The sequence below is a fragment of the Cardiocondyla obscurior genome, linkage group LG01 (genome assembly GCF_019399895.1).
Source record: "Cardiocondyla obscurior isolate alpha-2009 linkage group LG01, Cobs3.1, whole genome shotgun sequence".
In the NCBI taxonomy this organism is placed as follows: Eukaryota; Metazoa; Arthropoda; class Insecta; order Hymenoptera; family Formicidae; genus Cardiocondyla; species Cardiocondyla obscurior.
The window spans coordinates 2,510,015-2,529,903 of NC_091864.1; the positions used below are offsets into that span (position 1 = coordinate 2,510,015).

A 19,889-nucleotide genomic window follows, 5' to 3' on the forward strand; every position below is an offset into this window, starting at 1 on the left:
GGAAAAAGTTGTCGCAGTTGCAACGATAGGGAATTAATAGAGAACTCGATTAATTATTTTAAATTAATTCGGGATGTTCGATGCATGGTGTGAAATAAATCCGTAATAGTTGTGCAAAATATTAATGTTATTGCCCTAGCCGATTAACGGTACTATTAGTAAGCTTTATTTTCGTAAGAGATTGACGCAGCAGCATGATTAATCTTTATACCCTTTTGAATTGTTTCTTTTTCAGCCAATCGCATCGATCACACACCTTTTTATAAATGCAAGGTTTAGATAAATTGTTTTAAATAATAAATCTCGACAGACATCAAAAAGTATATGATCTCTAAAATTGTCAAGTTGTTCATAATTGTTTTACGAAAATCTAAAAACATTATGTGCATAAGTGTAGAATTTCAGATTTAATTTTACATTAGTATCGTCTAAATCTTATTTTAGTTTTAAAGTAACTAGGTAACGGAGCGCTTTGACGTCGTGGCTCCCGCATTCGTTTGCCGAAGGCCAAGCAAATCTTCATGGCAAAAATAATTGTGCTTGAGAAATGCAGTACGATTTAAACAGATTGTTCCACGGTCATCTACGTAAAGGAGAAGAATCGGTGTGCAATCTTCGTTTCGCGATTCTGTGTATTAATCAGCGCACGAATATTGTTTTTTTTCCAGGTTTTTACGAGAGCTTCCGTTCGTCAGAAAATCACGCTGCCTACGGCCGAAAAGCTCACACCGCGGCCACGAAGATCGCCAGAGTTAGAACGAGCGTGAGGAATCCCGGCGCCGTTGAAGATCAGGCCCTTCAATGCTCCGCCTGCGGGAAGAGGTACTCGCTAAAGCACAACTTGGCAAGACACGTGCGCTTCGAGTGCGGCGGACAACGTAGATTCTCTTGTCACTTGTGCCCGAATAAGTACACGCAAAACGTCAGTCTACGTAGGCATTTAACGCACCACCACAACGTAGTGGTGCCCGTCAAGAAGAGATATAACAACCCAAGGAAGATGTACGATCGGATTCTCTATCAATAAGATCAGCATGTAAGAAAGCTTCCCAGGAAGATGACGCCGTGGGCGAAACCAATGAACACAAGTGCCAAATGCAACCCAAAGATTTAAATATCGTCGACTCGAAGATGGACTCTAAACGAACTAGACTTCAATTTGTCGTGAAATTTTTTTCGTGTACAAATGAAAATCGTAAAAAGCGTCTTGTACAAAACTTTTCTGCTTTGCTAGCTTCTGTAGTTTTTTACAGTTACCAAAGTTAATAAAATCTCGATCTTTATAAGTTATTATAATAATGGCTATATTGACAATGTTATTATATACGTTTGTAGTTACGTTTTGTTTTCGCAAGACAAGTTAATCATATATTATGTTAGTGCATTTTTTGATACGTGTGTCATTTTTTAAGAATATATATATTATTATTTACACGCTATTTAAATATTTAAATATTTCAACTAGTAGACCATTTAAAAGAGATTTTTATCCATGACAAACGTTCCGGAAAATGAATTAATTTCGAGCATTGTTTCTATGATGAATGAATCGGTATTTCGAAGCTTGTTCACGTAGGAAAAATGATAATTGGTGATCTCGGATGTTTGTTATCGATAAAATATTCTCGTAAGTTTTTGCATGGTGAGGCTAATCAAATTTAAACAAACGGTTTAAAAAAAATGCAGTGACAAGAAGTTAACATCAAGACGCTGAAGTATATCACTGTCGATGCTTAAGATTGTTATTAATTTTATGAAGAATACGATCTTGTCATTGATCACCCGCATTGAACAAATCTAGAATTTCACCTCGCAAAAAGAAAAGAAAAGAAAAGAAAAAATTAAAACAAAAAAAGAAAAAAAAAAGATCGCTCTCCGTTGATGTACCATACGCGCACGGATGTATTCTCAGAGTAACTTTTTCTTTCGTTCAGCAGGTTTCTCGATGTCTCGCTTCACCTGTCTGAAATGCGGACGTAACTACACGAGGCCCTGCAATCTTCGTAGGCACATAAAATGGGAATGCGGTGGGAAACGCTATTTCCCATGCTACTACTGCAGCAAAAGTTTCACCCAGAAAACGAGTCTACAACGGCATTTGACGGGAGTTCATAATATCGACGTTGTCAATGGGACAGAATCTAATCTCGTGTTGTAGACCGTTTACCGTTTATAGATACCCCAAAATCCTGACTGTCTCCCTAAGAAACTAGATACGTGAGCAATCTTGTATCTTCAGCTTAAAAAAAAATCACTCGTTTGATTTATCTTTTCCTTATCTCGATAAGTTAATTTTTTCATTTAATGATCGACGAGTCAGTTATCGAAGACAGATTCAGCGGCTAGTTGTCGCTTTAAGTGTACAATTGAATTGTTTAATCAGCCGGTTTGATCAATTTGGACGAGATTCTACAATCCGCGCGTTTTCAACGACCAAACTGCTGATTGTGCCCTTTATCGAGAAGGTGAGAGTCGGTACGCAATCTAGCGGACTAGCGCGGATCAGGTCTCGATCGTTAAAGCTCGCGTATAACGATCTTGGTCAGTAGAGTGAGCTCATGATTAATACGACTGTCATCTTCGTCTTCTTCCAGATATGGCCCAGATGATCGTTCAGCCGGGACCGCCCCGCAAGTCGCGGCACTCGTATTATTTAAGGGACGAAGATCTCACCCTGAAATGTCTGCAGTGTGGCCGCGGTTACAAGGTCAAGTCTAGCCTGTCGAAGCATTTGAGGTACGAATGCGGTGGCCGCAAAAACTTCACCTGCGATTTGTGCGGGCGCAATTTTACGCAGAACATTAGCTTGCGCCGACACCTGATGCACAGCCACAATTTTTATCAGCCACCGAAGAGACAATGCATTCGGAAGATTTGCAAATGAAGAGCTTTTTACCGTCTCGATTATCGAAGATCGTCTGTTCACGAAATGCGCAGCTGTCCCGGCTAGAATTCATCACTCACTTCGGGAGCGGAAATCTTTCGCGACGTCTTTACGAAGAGCAACAATTCAAGTGGGCTTACATCTTTAGAGACTATACAATCTATTTTTTTTTTTTTTTTTTTTTTTTTTTAACCAAAATTGTTCGTAGTCTACTGTTGTTGAAGATTCTAGTGCTCTTTAGAAGATTAAGTGAAACTTGTAACACGTGTCTCCAAACTACGCATCGATCCTATGCACGCTCGAAGACCATCGCACGAAAAAAAGAAAAAAAAAAAAACAACGTAATAGTACTTATTATATATGAGCCGCACGGTCCAATTTTTATAAACTGGATCGCAAATAAATAAAATTGTAGACGCTGGTAACACTTCGTGCCTAGATCCACAAATATCGATTATTAATAGTAACAGACGTAACAATAAATCAGTCAACGAGACGCCATGGTCGTTTGTTACTTTTTACGCTTCCTAATAATCTTTGCTCGATGCGGGTGCACGCTGTCTTCCACTGAAGATTAATTTTTTGACAAACTTTACGAGCCATTTTCTTTTTAAAGATCTTTTGTAATAATTATTACCAATGATTCTGAAGTTCTGTAAATATTTATCGTTATTTATAGCATTGGTTAAAAGTTGCATTTAAAGTTTTTATTAATCTTGCGGCGTATATGTCACATTTTTAATTTTGTTTCTTCTCGGCTCCGTCGTTTGCCGGGAACTTCGCTATTCACGTGTACGTATGTATTCAACAATTATTACTAAAATATATATCATCAATGCTCCTTCTACTTTCCTCTGCCATCCTATGTCTATGATCGAAGTTGTAAAGTCCAACGTTCTTTTAATCAGTGCGTTATTATGTATCAACTCTTGTTATTTAATTTCTTCCAAGTATCCTTGGATAATCCGCGCGCTCTTTCTTTGCAAACTATTCACCCACGTGTCTTCGACACACGTATATATTTTTTTGAATATTTTTTTTTTTCTGTTTCGTCCGTCTTTTCAATTTTCAACCTCTATTCCTATTATCAATTTGATAAGTTTCTCATTATTCAAAACGCAATGTTTTCAGATTTATTTATCGCAACAAACTAACATCTGCTTATTTAATTTCCATCAACGTTAACTGATTTTCTATCAAAATTTTCTGATTATTCTTTATATTCATTTCGCTATCCGTTTTAAAAGACTTCCTATCGAGACATACTAAAATTTTCATTTAATTTCCTCTTTTTTTTTTTTCGCCTTTTGTAACTAAATCCGATCCTATTACGATCTTCCTTAACATCGTCACTTTGATTTTCAGATAACAAGTCCAACTTGTCGGAATTCCTGTCGATGTTACCTGAGGCCCCGATTGATCTCACCCCCGCCAATCGTTCAGCACCGATTAACTTCGACAACAATTTCCTTACAAGTTTCGAATATCTGTCGATATCTTCGCCTATAACCATAACCGCTGTAACACCTGTAACATCTGTAGCGTCTTTCGCGCCTGTAGCGTCTGTAGCACCTATTGCGCCCTTCGCGCCTGTAGCGTCTGTAACGCCTGTAAAACAGATAACATGCGCCTCCAAAACGCGAACCAATCTTAAGAGTTACGTGTGCAACAATTGCAACAAGCGCTTATCGCAGAAATCTACTCTAGATCGCCACCTAAAAACTGTCTGTGGCAAAATTCGTAACACGAACGGGAAATATAAGTGCGACAAATGCAATAGGAGGTACAAGATGAAAGGAAGCTTGACGCGACATAAACAATACGAATGCGATCAGGTGCCTAAGTTTCACTGCCTCTTCTGCGACAGCTTTTACACCCAGAAAACAAGCCTGATTAGGCACTTAAAGAATCGGCATCCCTTGAAAAATATCAGGGATTCGTTAAAATCGATGTTGAAATCAAATTACGAATCCAATTATGCTGAGAGCATTGCTGCTTCAGAAGAAACAGTGATTAGTGTAAAGAGCGATTGCGCGAAAAAATGGTACGACAATGAAAATGACGCTGTCACTGACACTCTTACCAAGGAATCACCCTAATCACAGCCTGATTGGAAGTGAGACGAACGGAGTGTAATTATAAACAACGAGCTTTTGTGAATACTGGCATTTTAAAAAGTTTTTTTTTATGTAAACAATTTTTAACGAAAAAAAAAGCCTGAGAATTTAATCATTTAAAAAGTATATTGAGTGAAAGAAATTGGGTGAAAAAAGTGCTACTTTAGAATAAATATAGTTCCTTACAAAAAAAAAAAAAAAAAAAAAAAAAACGAAAGAACAAAATGAGCTTTAAAATCGATTAGGAATTGAATTTTTTCGCTTAAGAAGAAAATGATATTTCTGGACAATTTTTGAATGCAAAGAGGTTCCTTATTAAGAAAATTTTGTTACAATAAGTATCCCATGTTGTTACTAGAAGTACTTTCTTTTTAATGTTATCTGAATAATCACGAGCATGTTAATTTTTAAAGAAAATTAATAAGATTCGCTTTTAAAATTTTTTAAATATTTTTTTTAAATAAAGACAAAGAGTTTACGATTATTTAAAAAGCAAGAGTGCGAGTCATTTAATAATTTTTTCTCAATTATTACTGAACTGTTAACATAAAGTACATACGTTATTTTTATCAGCTAATTTGATTTATTATGATTATTATTAAGAAACGTAACATTATTATATAATATTATATTGTATAATATAATATATTATATTATAATATATTATAATATATTATATAATGAGTTATTTAGTATGCGTTTTTTAAATTTTACATATTTTTCTTTTAACTTAGCGCAAAATGTTCATTTTCGTTAATTATAAATTTATAAATTATCTTTATATTTTAATATCTTATATTAAAATTATGATTTTATCAGAAACAAAGTGTAAAACATCAGAATTATATTACATGCCTCGTTCTTGATTATAACAATGTATAAATTAATTATCGATTAAGTTTGAAATTATATTTAATTTACCTTCCTTGAATTTTATATTATTAAATATTTTAACGCAATGCTGCGAATTTAAAGTTACATATTACTCTTCCGTAATTGAACAAAAACATTTTATTTGTGTTCAACAATTAATATTTAATTTCAAATTAAATGTAAAAAAATAATTTTTTTTTTTATTTTTTAAAGTTCTAAATTGTACATGTAACATTATTGTATTTTTAATATTATAGGTTTATGATTCGCACTGTCTGGCATGTGGTTATCCATACATTTAGTTTTGTTTTTCTTCGGATTTGGATTTCTATATATTCGATAAGCTTTAAACGTAGTTTCGCACGAGCGTGTTTAAAAATAAAGAAATTATCGAATTATAAAAATCTGAACTCTTAAACTCACGTTAAGTTACGAAGTACGATATGCATATACATATATATGTATACATATATATATGTGTGTGTGTGTATATGTGTGCGTTGCGTTTGCGTGGTAATATTTAAGACTGCGATCATTTTTTTTTTAGCGTTACGCTGTAATGATAACACCAGAAAAAGGTGATGAGGGAAAAATAGAAATTTCTTAGCAATACGGTAGGAAAAAAAAAATAAGAATGAGAAGATAATACCGCGATAGTAGATTTGGAAACGATTCTACGTTTCCTTGTCTCAAAAAGTGTCTTATAACTTTGTAACGTGCACATCGATAATATATTGCAGCATAGCGCACAAATATGCTTTGTTGTTAATTTTTTTCAGAGTGTTGTTAGGGCGATAATATCGCATGTTTGTCTTTATCTGTCAGGTATATTAGCATAGATGTTTGAGCGTTACGTTTTACCCGCTTTCCCGTTTTATATGTTTGATGCGAAATATGCTTTAAGTAACTCCGAAATGCGAGGCGTGAATCTCAATTCGTAACGGCGACAAGTAGCTTCCCCATCGCACATGCTGCAATAGATTTTACGTGAAAGTAGGATAGCTCTTCTTACGTCTTTAACTTTAGTATCTCGGTATTTTAATGTTGCGCTAATTACTCGGCTGCTAATTACAATTTTTCCTCACCCGACTTATTTACTGCACCGATAACGGAAGGTATTTAGGCTAAGTTAACATACAATGATGCACCTAAGAAAGTTTTTCAGTGACATACGAGCGTTGCGATTTGATTTGAATCTGAAAAGAAAAGAAAAGAAAAAAAAAAGGGTTTTGACCGGTATATATTATCGAATAAAATTCCGAAAATAGGTAAATGCGTACATTTACCCTGTTTTGAGACTGCTAATTCGTACGTCCGCGACGAATTAAGAATTATTAGTCATATTTGTGCGTTTCGGCTGTGAAGATTATTCGAAAGTTGTTGATCTGTTTAATTATGTTAATGTAAAGTTAAAATTTGAGGGAATATTCTTGCCAGCGCGTGTTTAGATAAAACATTAAGAAATAAGCGAAGGACCTAACGTTTATCGGACAATATGGAGAAACATTAATAAGACAACTGTCGCGTATGAATTAGAATTTGCGGAACGTTCGTTTGCATTGATCAATTCATTATATATCTATGTTATGGAAATATATGTATATCTTGCGATACAAAGGGAATACAATTTACGACGAAATTTTGTTGTTCTGTAAAATGTTACTTATCATAATAAAATCGTACGGTTTACACATGCCCCGCTGTTTCATTGAGTGTCACCGGCTGTCACGCGATTGCGACAGGGCACGATTATTACGACGTTTCGTGAGCTGCGACTACCTCATGGAAATATCTTCGACCATTCTTTGGAGTGTAATTCGTTTCTAATTGCATTAGAAGCTCTGCAGCTCGGACCATCGTACGCAATCTCAAGGGAATCCACTTATGTAATTCATCTAAATACTGATCCTGCCGTCGCGCTTCGTCGCGAAAATGTAAGATAAAGCAACGCATTCTCTCCAAACTTCTCTCTCTTTCTCTCTATCTCTCTCTTTTTCCAAAGTACTTGAATTGAAAAATTCTAATGTATGTTCGATCCATTTGTGTCGTCGTCTGCTATGTACAGAGTGTTTCTCGATACATTTTGAGATATAAAATGTTTCAATATTTATTTAAACATTTGGAGACAAAATTGTGTAAAGAAGAAACGTTGAAAATTACGAGCTTGAATAAACTATTTCAAAATAATTATTCTTATTTTAATTAATTTTTTTTTGCTTTATATTAATAAATCACGAAACACACTGTACTGTTCTAAATAATTGTATGTTCTAATGACTTGAAAGATTCTCTTTTTTTTTTTTCTTAGATATAAACGTCCGAACTAATCAGTCGATATTTAGGATTTGGAAGGACCACATTCGATCGATGATATAGCGGAAGGAAGGCGATAATCCAGTCTTATATTCCTTCTATTTCTCATTATGCTTACATAAAATTCTGATCATGTTTCAGCTAAGCTGCGATTCTTTTGCGACGGATTGCCACGTGAAATTTGGAGGCAGTGCAAGGACGAGCTACGGTGCCTCAAGTGTACGAGACGCTACAGCGACTGGCGGAGCCTACGAAAGCACATGAACTTCTTCTGCCAAATGGAACCGCTTTACCCTTGCCCATACTGTTCTCACAGAGCCAGAATACCCACCCTGTTAAAGTATCACATTATTCGCGAGCACGTATCTCTCGCGGAAACGCGTTGAAGTTACGGTGGTGCGGGACAAGACAACAGCGGTACACTCCTCCAATATTAAATAAAAATAAATGAAAAAGAAAAGCCCACTTTAATTGCTAAAAATTGTTTTCTGTTATAATACTAATAAATTCGAATTAATTTTATAGATTTGTTAAATTTAAAAGTTATATTACATGATTGTGAATAGCGAATAAAATAATTATTCTGCGTTATGAAAATGTAACAAAAAAATATATATAATTTAATATACGGCAGTAATAAAAAACACAATGAAATCAGATGTGATATTAATACAATAAATTGATGTATATTTTTCAGCGAAGAATCTCCACGATAATCTCTTCGACATCGATATTATTCAACAATAAATTGTATTAATAAAGATCATTGAATTTTATTTCCCGAACACTCGAGCTTGTCTCGATTTCAATTGCGTTAAGAAAGCAATAAAGGTAAAATAAAGAGTCTCATTTTATTTCAGAAGATTCATAAATATGTGCTTAATGTTCACGTGTATGTACAACGTAATGAAAAGCTACCTTCCCGAAAGTCTCTGACTGTTCTAATATTTTTGCGTCTAATTTTTAGGATTCGGTCCGGCCAGCCAGTTATCCGAAGATCTCGGGGAATATGTGGGCAAACCTAATGTGTGCTTGAAATGTGGAAAAAGCTACGCGTGGAAGACAAGTCTCCAACGTCACCTGAGCACCGTGTGCGGCACGCAGCACAAATTTTTTTGCAATCTTTGCGGATACACGACCAACCGCAAGGACGTTCTCGTCAGACATATGCGACACGTGCACCAGAGATTTGCAATGGGTTCGTAATAAGGCAGGAGCGCGAGTTTCGCGCCGACCGAAACGCATCCCAATCCCTTACGACTCTCAAAGTAGTTCACGTTAATCTTAAAACGTATTTGACTGAAATTCGCATATGCAATGTGAACGACCCACCTCCCGTGTTGTGCAATCGATGTGCAATACGTTCTTAAATCAAACCGCCGTATTAGTCGTTATATTGAATGCATGTATCTGAAATGTGTTGTATTAAACGTCAATGCGTTTTCAGACTGCAGATAATAATAAAGATATATAATGCCGCATTATTAGAAATGAATAAGGACCGATTTGAATAATATAATATATAAGCTAGATGAGCACGTTCTTTTTAATTCTTATTCGACACTACGACATCACAGTGTATCGGATTTAATTAAATAATTGTTTTTTTTTTTAATTTTGCGAAATAAAATCAAGAGTTAAATCGAGGCTGTGTAAAAATTTATATTCACGTAAATAAATTAATTGAGTCGGTTTGTATAACGTATGGCCGCATTGATCATTTAACATAATTATGCTTGTATGAAAGTTTATGGCAATCAGACAATTAAGTCTCTTTTATGCGAATAATCGTTTGCGAATGTCTCCGTGAGACGAACACGGCTACATCGTAGCTTCCTTCGTCTGTTTCAGGCAATGACTGTTGGAACGTGCACAGCAGCGGTACCATGCATCATCATATGTACAAGCGTTACCTTTGCCCGCATTGTAAGAAAATCTTCGCCACGAAGAGTCTGTTAAAAAGTCACATACGGTTCAGGTGCAAAATGAATCCATGTCACGCGACGCTTTCCTGCAGCTTCTGCCCTTACAAGAGCGTATATAAGGGGAACATGGAGAGACACGTGAAAAATGTTCACAGCACCGGTACCTTCACGTTCCGCTGTGAGCTCTGCACATTTCGCAGTAATTATTCTTTTTGCATTCGCAGACACATGAGAACCTTCCACCGCATGGACGAATCTCAGAAATGAACTAGCATATTCCCTCCCGTAGATTCTCGTTTTGGTTTCCTCATCGTTGTATAATAAATATGTATGTATTATTATTAATTTTTAAATAAATGATAAAACCTGATGCATTAGCATTCCTCTTTAGTCTTCGAGTGAACGAACGGAGAACAGTTTACGACTTGCCAAGTTTGACATTCAGAAAAATATTTTAAAAATTTAGTGTAAAATAAATTATAATTATAAATTAATCGGTAACGTTATTTTTTTTTTTTTTTTTTTTTTTTTTACGTCTCGAATAATTTATAAACTATTTTATTTTTTATCAATGTATTATATGAGACTGTGTTGCGCATCGAGTTTATTTAAATGTTCGACGTTAACTTGATAATATTGATCTCCAAGACCTGACAGCGTTTAACGTGTTAATATATACAATATAATCCTATTTTCTATATCTTACGCATGTTATCTAAAAAAAATTATTATAATTAGATATTAAAAATATATTTAAAAAAAGAATTACGTTTGTGTCTCGTATAATTTTATTTCATATGTTTAAACCAAATGTATTACATGTATATATACTTTTAATTTGATATATATTTTATTTTTCTTAACATGTTTATAAGATTTAAATAAAAGCTCTCCACAGTAATTAAAAATAATTTTACTTTTAAAATATTTTTAATTTTCTTTTTTACGATTTAAGAATATGTACACATATGCAGTATTTTTACTAAATCGTTAATAAAATAATTACAATTAATATATCGTAATTATGTATCAACAGATTGCTTACATTAATCAGTTATTGACATTATTCTTTCAGCTTGGTGTACCTTATCACGTACATATATTCTCTTCGTAAGAAAACTGATAAATGCAACGTCGGCAGAAGCTCGGTATGACGCAAGCGGATTTTTCAGAAATCACAGGTTTTCACTCCAATTAATTCTTGGACTTTCAACAATTTCCATCTCAGCAATACCCGCGATATTAATAACTCTTTTTATCGATCTCCACGATATCAAATTATGGCGGTATTAATCGCGAGGTTCTTTCAGAATGTTCAAACGAGGTGCATTTTATTCTGCGATCAGTTTCCCTCATTAATCGATTTGACATTGATGTTTTAGCGTTGCGGCACGAAAGGGCGTACGAAAAGGACGATGCGCAACATCAGCTAGTAGGAACTAGGAGGAGATTTGGCATCAGGATTATGCCACGAAACGTACGGGAAGATTTACGTATTCGCGGATTGCGGCAAGACTTACGCGTTTGGAAGATCTCTGTAGAGGCTATCGGAAATTAGAGTGCGTAAATGCGAGGCCGAGGCTAAGCTGTGACGTGTGCTCGTACAAAATCCCCCCACAATTGGTGCCTGAACCGGCATAAGAAACGTCACCGCTTTTTAAAATAGAGCTCATGAAACTGTGTTAAACGTGAAATAAAATGGAAGTCTTTTCCATAACATATGCAATGTACATACAATGTCTATTTTTTTATTTATTTATTTTTTTTTTTTTCTATTTTAATTTTTGAATTTTAGTTATTAAATTTTATAGCGATTTATAATCTTAGAATACCGAAAAGCGAATCAATGTTTGTACATATTATTTCAGTAATGAGTACTTTAATAGAAAAGTGTTTGGCGGATTAGTAAATTGATTTTTGTGATCCTTCTCATCCCGAATTAAGCCTCCTCTCAAAACTTATAAAGTAGCCTTTTTTTTCTTGTGTGAATTATTTGCCGAATTTTCCGAGCTTTTATTGATTCTTAAAATAGCTTTTAAATTATAAGATTATCAAACATTCGAGAAGAACGAACTTCCGATATTCTCGTGGCTAGAAATATCTGTCTAAGACAATCAGAACTTTGTAGTAAGATTTATGAGATTTACAGTCAATTATGAGATTTCGTAATTGATTGTAAATTTGATTGATTTCACGTTTTAAATTGAAATTTAATTTAAACATTCCGTGCTTTTTGCAAATTCCAACAGGTATGTTACTCTTTTTTTTTCATACATATATATATAAACGTATTGCTTTTACTTTCGCCCATACGAATCATATCTTCATCCGAAGCTCCAACGTGAAATGATTGTTATCTCATAAATCGGACTGATCCGTTGCCTTAGATACCCGTGAGTGCTTTCATCGTTTTAATCCCGATACTGCTGTTTTTTTGTTAAATCTTTCTTTCGCGAGGCTTTAATCTCACGATTGGCTTTCGCTCAACTAACTAACTTGGTTCTTCTGCTTCCAGCTTACCGGAAGATGTACATGGGCGATCAGGTTCTCGGCTATACTTGCACTATGTGCAGCAAGTTCTACAAGATGTGGAGCAACTACCTGAAACACAAGTGCGAGCCGCCGCAGTTCAAGTGCCCACTGTGCCCGTTCGCTGCTTTCAAGGCTTTTATCCTGCACGCTCATCAAGCGGAGCAACACTTTAAAGTCACATCGCCGAACACTTAAGCCGACCTACGGTGAACTCGGAACGAGGAGGAATTGTTAAATTTGCCTTAGTCGTCATTACGATTTTTTCGTGGCGCGTAACGCCACACCGTCGTGATTGACGAGCTGTTCTCGAAAATTTATCCGGCTTTGAAATACAAGGATCTAAAGAGCGGCTCGAGAGCCTCGAGACGTTGACGACCGTTTTCTACGTAGTCCCGATTAGAAATCCCGAGAAAGCGTTCCCTCCGGAGAATATATTTTTCCTAAACTTCGCCACGACGACGAGATAGTTCCCCGAGTCGTTATCATAAGATAGTTTCGGTATATTGTATTAGCTAATAAACAGCGCATTTTCTCACGAAGCGAATCAGATCTCACAGATAGACGATGGCAAGCTAAAATTATAGAATATATATAATATAAAAATAGCAATGGTCATTTGTAGTATATCTTTCTTCTCCCTTTATTATATAATTATGTATCATAGTGACGCGACCAAGATCTGCAGAAGTATAACGCGGCAAAATCACATATCCACGCAGTGTAGTAGCGTAGTTTAAATACAATGAACTGTAAAGAAGACTGAACGACAATAATAAGCGCTAGGAGATGTGGCTATTTCTCATTTGTATCACGCTTTAAAACGGTATAAACTCTTAAACGTTAACTAATCAACGCCCTCCACGCATTGTTCCCTTCGCAAAACAAGGAGGCGTGTTTCCTTCGGAAATATAGAACGTTACCTCGTTGCATCGAAGGCTGAAGCATTGGAAAGAACAAAGTATACTATAAATGAATATTTTGTCTACCGAGGATCAGCACTGAGAGATCTGATGATAGATATTGCTGCCTACACTATAAACTATCGTTTCTTTCTTTTACCGCATACGACAGTCTCAAAAATTTTATCCCGGCATAAAGTATTACGCCGGGCCGCTTACGCAAATACGAAATACCTAAAGATACCGTATAATCCGTAGTATTTATAAAATGCATGTATTTTCGTAATACCAACAATAAAGTGTCAGAAAAGCATTAAATGCGAAAGGACAGTCTTATTCACGATTAGCAAGTCGGCGTTGTTCCCTTTTACGTTCCAGATCGCTTAGCGAAATCTCGAGGTCGAAGTTTTAATAATAATTTTTAGTAATGACAGCACAGGCCTTATTTCAACCGGACGACAAACCCCCTTTCTTTCCGTTTAAAAGTTTAACGTTACTTTTAATCAAAGATATTTTTTGTAATTATATTTCTTGCGTGCGCAATTTTATAATCATTAATTTCCACCTATGTAATTATTTCTATTCGTCGTTGTTATTTTTTTTATTTTTTTTATTTTTTTCTCCCCCATAATCAACCGATAACGTCCTTGTTTGTTTTCGAATATAATTTTTGGAAAGGTGCTATTAACAGGTGATTGAATGCGTTATCTGTTTTAGATATCGTTTGGAGAATTCGACAGGATTTCAAGATCTAGCGAGCTACCCAGTGCAACACAGAAAATAAATCGGATATTATACCACAAACACAAAATGCTAATGTCAATGCTAATGCTTTTGCGGGAGCGGGAGCGTTGTGTTGATTGTCGTAATATGGGTGGAGACGATTATTTAAGACATTTCTCTTCCTTACGTTTCAGGTTTCCATACGTGCTGCGAGTGCCAGAAAACGTACAAGTCACGGATGGCCCTGAATCGGCACGTGCGAGAGGAGTGCGGCAGAATCTTATATACCTGTCCATATTGTCGCAACATCATGCCAATGAAGTTCAATCTATTGAATCACCTGAAGAAGGAGCACGGTTGCTAAGATTTGACTCTACGAGTGATTGAAACGCAATTCTCACATCAATTTCGCGGTCGTTGTGTTCGATTCACGTTTGCCGATGCTTCTTTACGAACGAACGGAATTCTTTTCAAGTTCAAATGGCAAAACCTGACAATTTTTACAACATTGTAAACGCGCGCGATTAAAAGTAACATTCGCGTTGAAACCCTGTTGCGTTTTACAATTGTAATGTTGAAAATGTTTTGAGAAATATTCGGTGCCTTGTGCTGCGAAGATTTTATGAAATTTTATTTATTGTAGCACCAATTGCTATGTAAATTGAGTTATTATTAACAGGCGTGCAACGTTGATAAGTTATATTATTAAATAATTATCTAAGGCAAAAGTATCGTTAAGTAATACAATGATTTTAATGATAAAATATTGTACAAATTATAATATAGATTTTTTTTTCTCTTTGAAATATGAAGTATCGATACGGATTATATTTATGATAAATTTTTGTTACGTGTATTTCTTTCGATTTTAAATCAACCTTTTGATTCTGAAGCTCAATTATTTTATTTTTAATATTATTCAGATTGGATACTGAGTAAATAATATTCAAAACATTTTTTTTTTAGATAAAAAGATTTTTAATAAATAAAAATGCATATTGAGCATTTTTTTTTTCTTTTTAAGAAAAAGTGTAAGACAAGCACTCTTTTGCATATAAAATGAAAATGTTAAGAAAAATTTACTAGTTGTGACAAATAAATTTTTATTTATAACGATAGAAATGTTTAAAGAATGTGGAAATTATTTGATGTCGCAATTAATAATAAGGGAATACTAATGAGTGCATGAGAGAATTCGATTATGTTTATCGCAAGTTTATATTTTGCTTTGTCATTTGTTTCGTTTGCTTATTCTGTCTTTGTCTTTAACAATTACATAACCCGGTCTAATGTCCGACAGAAACGATTAGACCTTTTACAAGAAGAATATGCAGAAAGTACACGTACAAATTAAAAAGGTGTGTAGATATAGGCTTTCCGTGTGCGTTCTCCCCCTAATGTGTTTTTACGAGACCAACATTAACATACTCGGTTAACAATGAAAAGATTAGTCGTTGATATTCAATTTTACAATTAAACTTCAATTTTTATATTTTTCTTTTTTTAATAGTTTTAAATAAAATTAAATAAAATTGAATATAGATAAAATTCCATCTAAATAAAAAATATTAATTTCTGCTGAGCTTCACGCCATAAAATTAAATATTAATGTGATTTTTATCTAATCTATTCGAATACGTTATTTAACAGAAATAATTATGTCGAGAGAATTTGGAAAAAAAAAAACATTTTAACAGAATATTTTTCTAAATATAAATTTGCATAAAGATAATTCATGCAGAAGTAACATCCTGACAAATATTAACGACTATCGAAATAAATGGTCAATCTAAGCGATTTGGAATAACCCGGACGTGTCATTTTTCTTTGCAGGCTATCTACCTGGGAATCAGGCCAACCCGCACATCTGCAGAAAATGCGGAAACATGTACGTGTATTACAGCTCGTTGACGCGACACATGAGGGAGGAATGCGGAAAAGCGCCGAAATATCAGTGCCTATATTGCCCAAAGAGATCGAAGTTACATTGCAACTTGTTGAAGCACATGCGAACAAAGCACGGCTTTGACCAGGGCTGAGAATACTGAAAACGGACGATAAGGATAACGGTGACAGACCCTAAGAACGACACAACGAGGATAAGGCCAGAGCTGAAGTCGTATTATACGAAATTAATTAGATGTTTTTTTTTTTCTATGATCACCTAAGCACTGATCACTAAAAAAGAAAGTTTAATACGCTGACAAGTCTATGAAGTTGTTCATATTTCGAGCGTGTCAAACCTTTGACGTCTTCATAAGAAGCAAGTTGTAAACTGGTGTAAATTTTTACGCGACCGCGTATTTTTACACATTGCAATATCATGAATGCCTTTGTAAATAAATGTCTAGATTCTAAATCGACATGTACATAAACCGGCGCGCACCATTACCTCTTAAGCTCCGAGAGATTCTTAATTTCGTTCGACTCAAGTGCCAAATGGTTTATTACTCGGAAAGAGAGTGAACTACAGACGACGGCTACTCTCTTTATTTTGGACCCACGGGACTTCCACCCTTTTAAAGAATGAATCAACTTAATTGTTATTTTTGCGAGAAACAATGCCCTTTTTATATTGCCATATTTCATATATACTCACTGTATTAATTGCCGAATTAAAGAAATTAAAATATAAGAATAAGTTTTTGTATTAGATTACTTATAATGGTACTAAAAACAGAGTTATGCATACTATAACAGGAGGAAATTAATATATCATCGATCATCTAAATTTATTATCATTTTTAACATTTAAACTGTTAATTATACCTAATATAATTTACTAATTGCGCTAAAAAAAGCAAAAAAAAAAGAATTAATTTGCTTCTTTAAAACGACGTATAAAAATATTTTCAGTGAAACTTGCAGAATCCTACAGTGTTATAAATGAATTGATATTCAAAAAGTGAATATTGTGTCACTATTTTACGATCTGTATTATCAATCTATTGGTCGAACACGAAACATTAATTGTAAGTTCACACACAGCGCGATAAGAATTTACCGCGTTGAGATCTGTTTCCGTTTGTTCGAAAGATAATTGATGTTTCACGCGCATACTCATCGAAATCGCTGACGAACCTACGTGTTGATTTCTTTTTCAGAATGCAATACCTGCCTGGCCTGCTCAAAGACGTATAAGTGGAGGAAATCGCTACATCGGCATGTGCGCGAGAGTCCAGAGTGCTGGCCGGTTCTTCTCGTTTCCGGCAACAGCGAGTTTATTCGGCAGATCCAGTACAAGATATCTTGTACAAAACCAAGATATAAACGGGGCGAATTACAACATGTATTAAACACGATATAAGCCACGAGCTGTATTCATTGTTATATTTGGAATATTTTTTATAAAAATAAATCTTATTTTACTGCGGCACGATCATACCTTTGCTACGTCTAATTTTCTGTATATATCGAATATATAAAAAGAATTAAGTCACTGTTAATAAAATAATATTTTTACGATTCTCTTTCTCTCTCTCTTTCTCTTTCTCTCTCCGCATATTTTATTTTTTGTGTTATCGTTTATTGAATATTAATATGTTAATTTTTCACAGATTACTCGTCGAGTTCGAATTTTAATGCTCGACGAAGTATTATTACGAGGATATAATTATTCCCATGGTAAAATTTCTCTCCTACGATTTAATATAAATTTTGAATTCAACAGGGTCTGGACTCGGTTTCGTCGAGAATTCAACTAGATCCTCCACGATTGCCGATCGCGTATTATCAGAACAAGCACTAAAATACTGTTTGTGACGCTTTGTTTCAGGTCAAGTTGTCGGGCCTACTATCGTTTTCAAGAACCCCTTCCCTTGCATGTACTGCGAACGCAGTTACAAGTTTAAGAGCTCGCTGAACCGCCATGTACAATATGGCTGTAAGAAGAATACGAAATTGACATGGTCGATCTGCTCTACAAGACGGTCGCCCAAGAGAAGCCTGTCCAAGCACATGCTCGTTGTACACGGCATTTACACAAATTAGAGAGATCTTGTTTCTAATTTCTTTTTTTTTTGTTTCTTTTTTTTTCTTTTAACACATTGAATGTCGGAACAATTTTATGTAACTTGTCCATGAATTAAAAATTTTTTTTTTATGTAATATTTGATGAAATTGCTATTTAATTAAAATAAATGTTTTCATTATCGTTCTCATAGCTAATCATCTACGACATTCACGGCATTCAAAGTGTTAATGTCAGCGTTGGCGATATTTTACGTTTTTGTCAAGCATCGGCCAAGTTTATTAGTTCAGGTATTATTTATATCGGTGTAAAGAAGTTAAATAAATTAATTATATTTTTGTTAATGTGTCGCTTTTGCGGATACTTTATAAAATTAATATATAACATTTATACAGATTGTTCCAGATCAGTTGACGAAAACGAAAAGAGGTAAAACTAATCAAGATAAGTAGAAAAGTCATATTATTTACAAAATCGTCGACTATTATTGAGAAAAAATTTAAAATATATAAACGTATAAATTTTAATTTTCTTTTTTTTTTTTTTTTACATTAATGGTCGACAATTTTGCAAAATTATATGACTTTTCTACTTGTCTTAATTAGTTTTATTTTTTCATTTTCGTCCACTGATCTGGAACGTCCCGTATATTTATGTATAATTAACCGATACGATTTTAGTAAATACACGTGTGCGTCTATACGTGTATCAACATTATATATCACATTGTATTATATAAATCTTCGAGTGTACATTGAAAATTAATCGTGTCTTCTTTCGGTCTTGATTTGGTGATTCAACGCGGGATCATTCTACGTCGTCGCATCTTGTTTTTGGGTATCTTGTTTGAAGGGTTGGAAAATGGTTGGTGTCTTCTTACTCGAGGTGGAAAAGCTGGAGAATGAGGAGGGGCTATGTACTCGCGAAATTAAATCGAAAACGAAGTCTGCTATTTATTTCTAAAATATCGCGTCCATATCGCGACTCGCTTCCGCGAGCTTTCGTTCGTTGATACGTCATTTTCTTTTTTTTTTTTATAGCTCCTCCTCTCATCCATCGTTTCAATCTTTTAATTTACTTCACGGCTTCTCACACAGCCACGTATCCTTGGCGAAATTTGATCCTGGGCGCACTTATTTTCGGGGCTATTGGCTGATACATTTGTGTTGGATTGGTTACGGGTTTAATCTCACTGATCTCTACCAATTGCATACAGATACATTCTCGTGGACAAACGTTAATTCCCATTTGTATTCTGCATTCCTATCCATTCCTATCCTTCTAATGCGATTATCGTCGTTCAGTGAAATCGTTATCTACGGCACTATCGCGATCTTCAAGTCGGATCATGCTTGACCTGTAGCAAAGCTATTTTTAAGAAAGTAATAATTGCAAACGTAATTTTTATTTGTAGCTTGTGAAAATTTGCCAAGGGAACCAAGCAGAGCTTATTTTGCATTGTAAAAGAAATTAATAAAATTGATAAATCCTTGATCGAACGGCGGAATAACTTTGCTACATCGTTACAAGCGTGATCAACCGCGGAATGGCGATAAAAAAAAAAAAACGAGGTACTCGGCACGCGGAATCGGCGGAAGTCCACGGAAGTAAATTCAGCGTAACGAAGCCACATTTTCCACCGATACCGCGTGG

General features: G+C 34.8%; 1 protein-coding gene across 19 annotated transcripts in view; it reads left to right on the forward strand.

Moving 5' to 3' along the window:
- LOC139105269 (longitudinals lacking protein, isoforms H/M/V) overlaps positions 1–19,889 on the forward strand; it is a 175,982-nt gene that overhangs the window by 99,815 nt on the left and 56,278 nt on the right. For 6 of the 19 annotated variants that reach the window (XM_070661688.1, XM_070661308.1, XM_070661367.1 and 3 more), the window contains exon 7: positions 4,250–7,569. The exons of 10 other annotated variants lie outside the window; for them this stretch is intronic. In XM_070661688.1, the coding sequence (XP_070517789.1) occupies positions 4,250–4,983 (734 nt within the window). In that variant the 3' untranslated portion in view covers positions 4,984–7,569. Of the gene's footprint in view, positions 1–668; positions 1,154–4,249; positions 7,570–9,154; positions 9,386–10,038; positions 10,395–19,889 lie in introns of those variants that run through there. 3 more of the 19 variants (XM_070661889.1, XM_070662893.1, XM_070663184.1) reach the window with 3 other exon arrangements.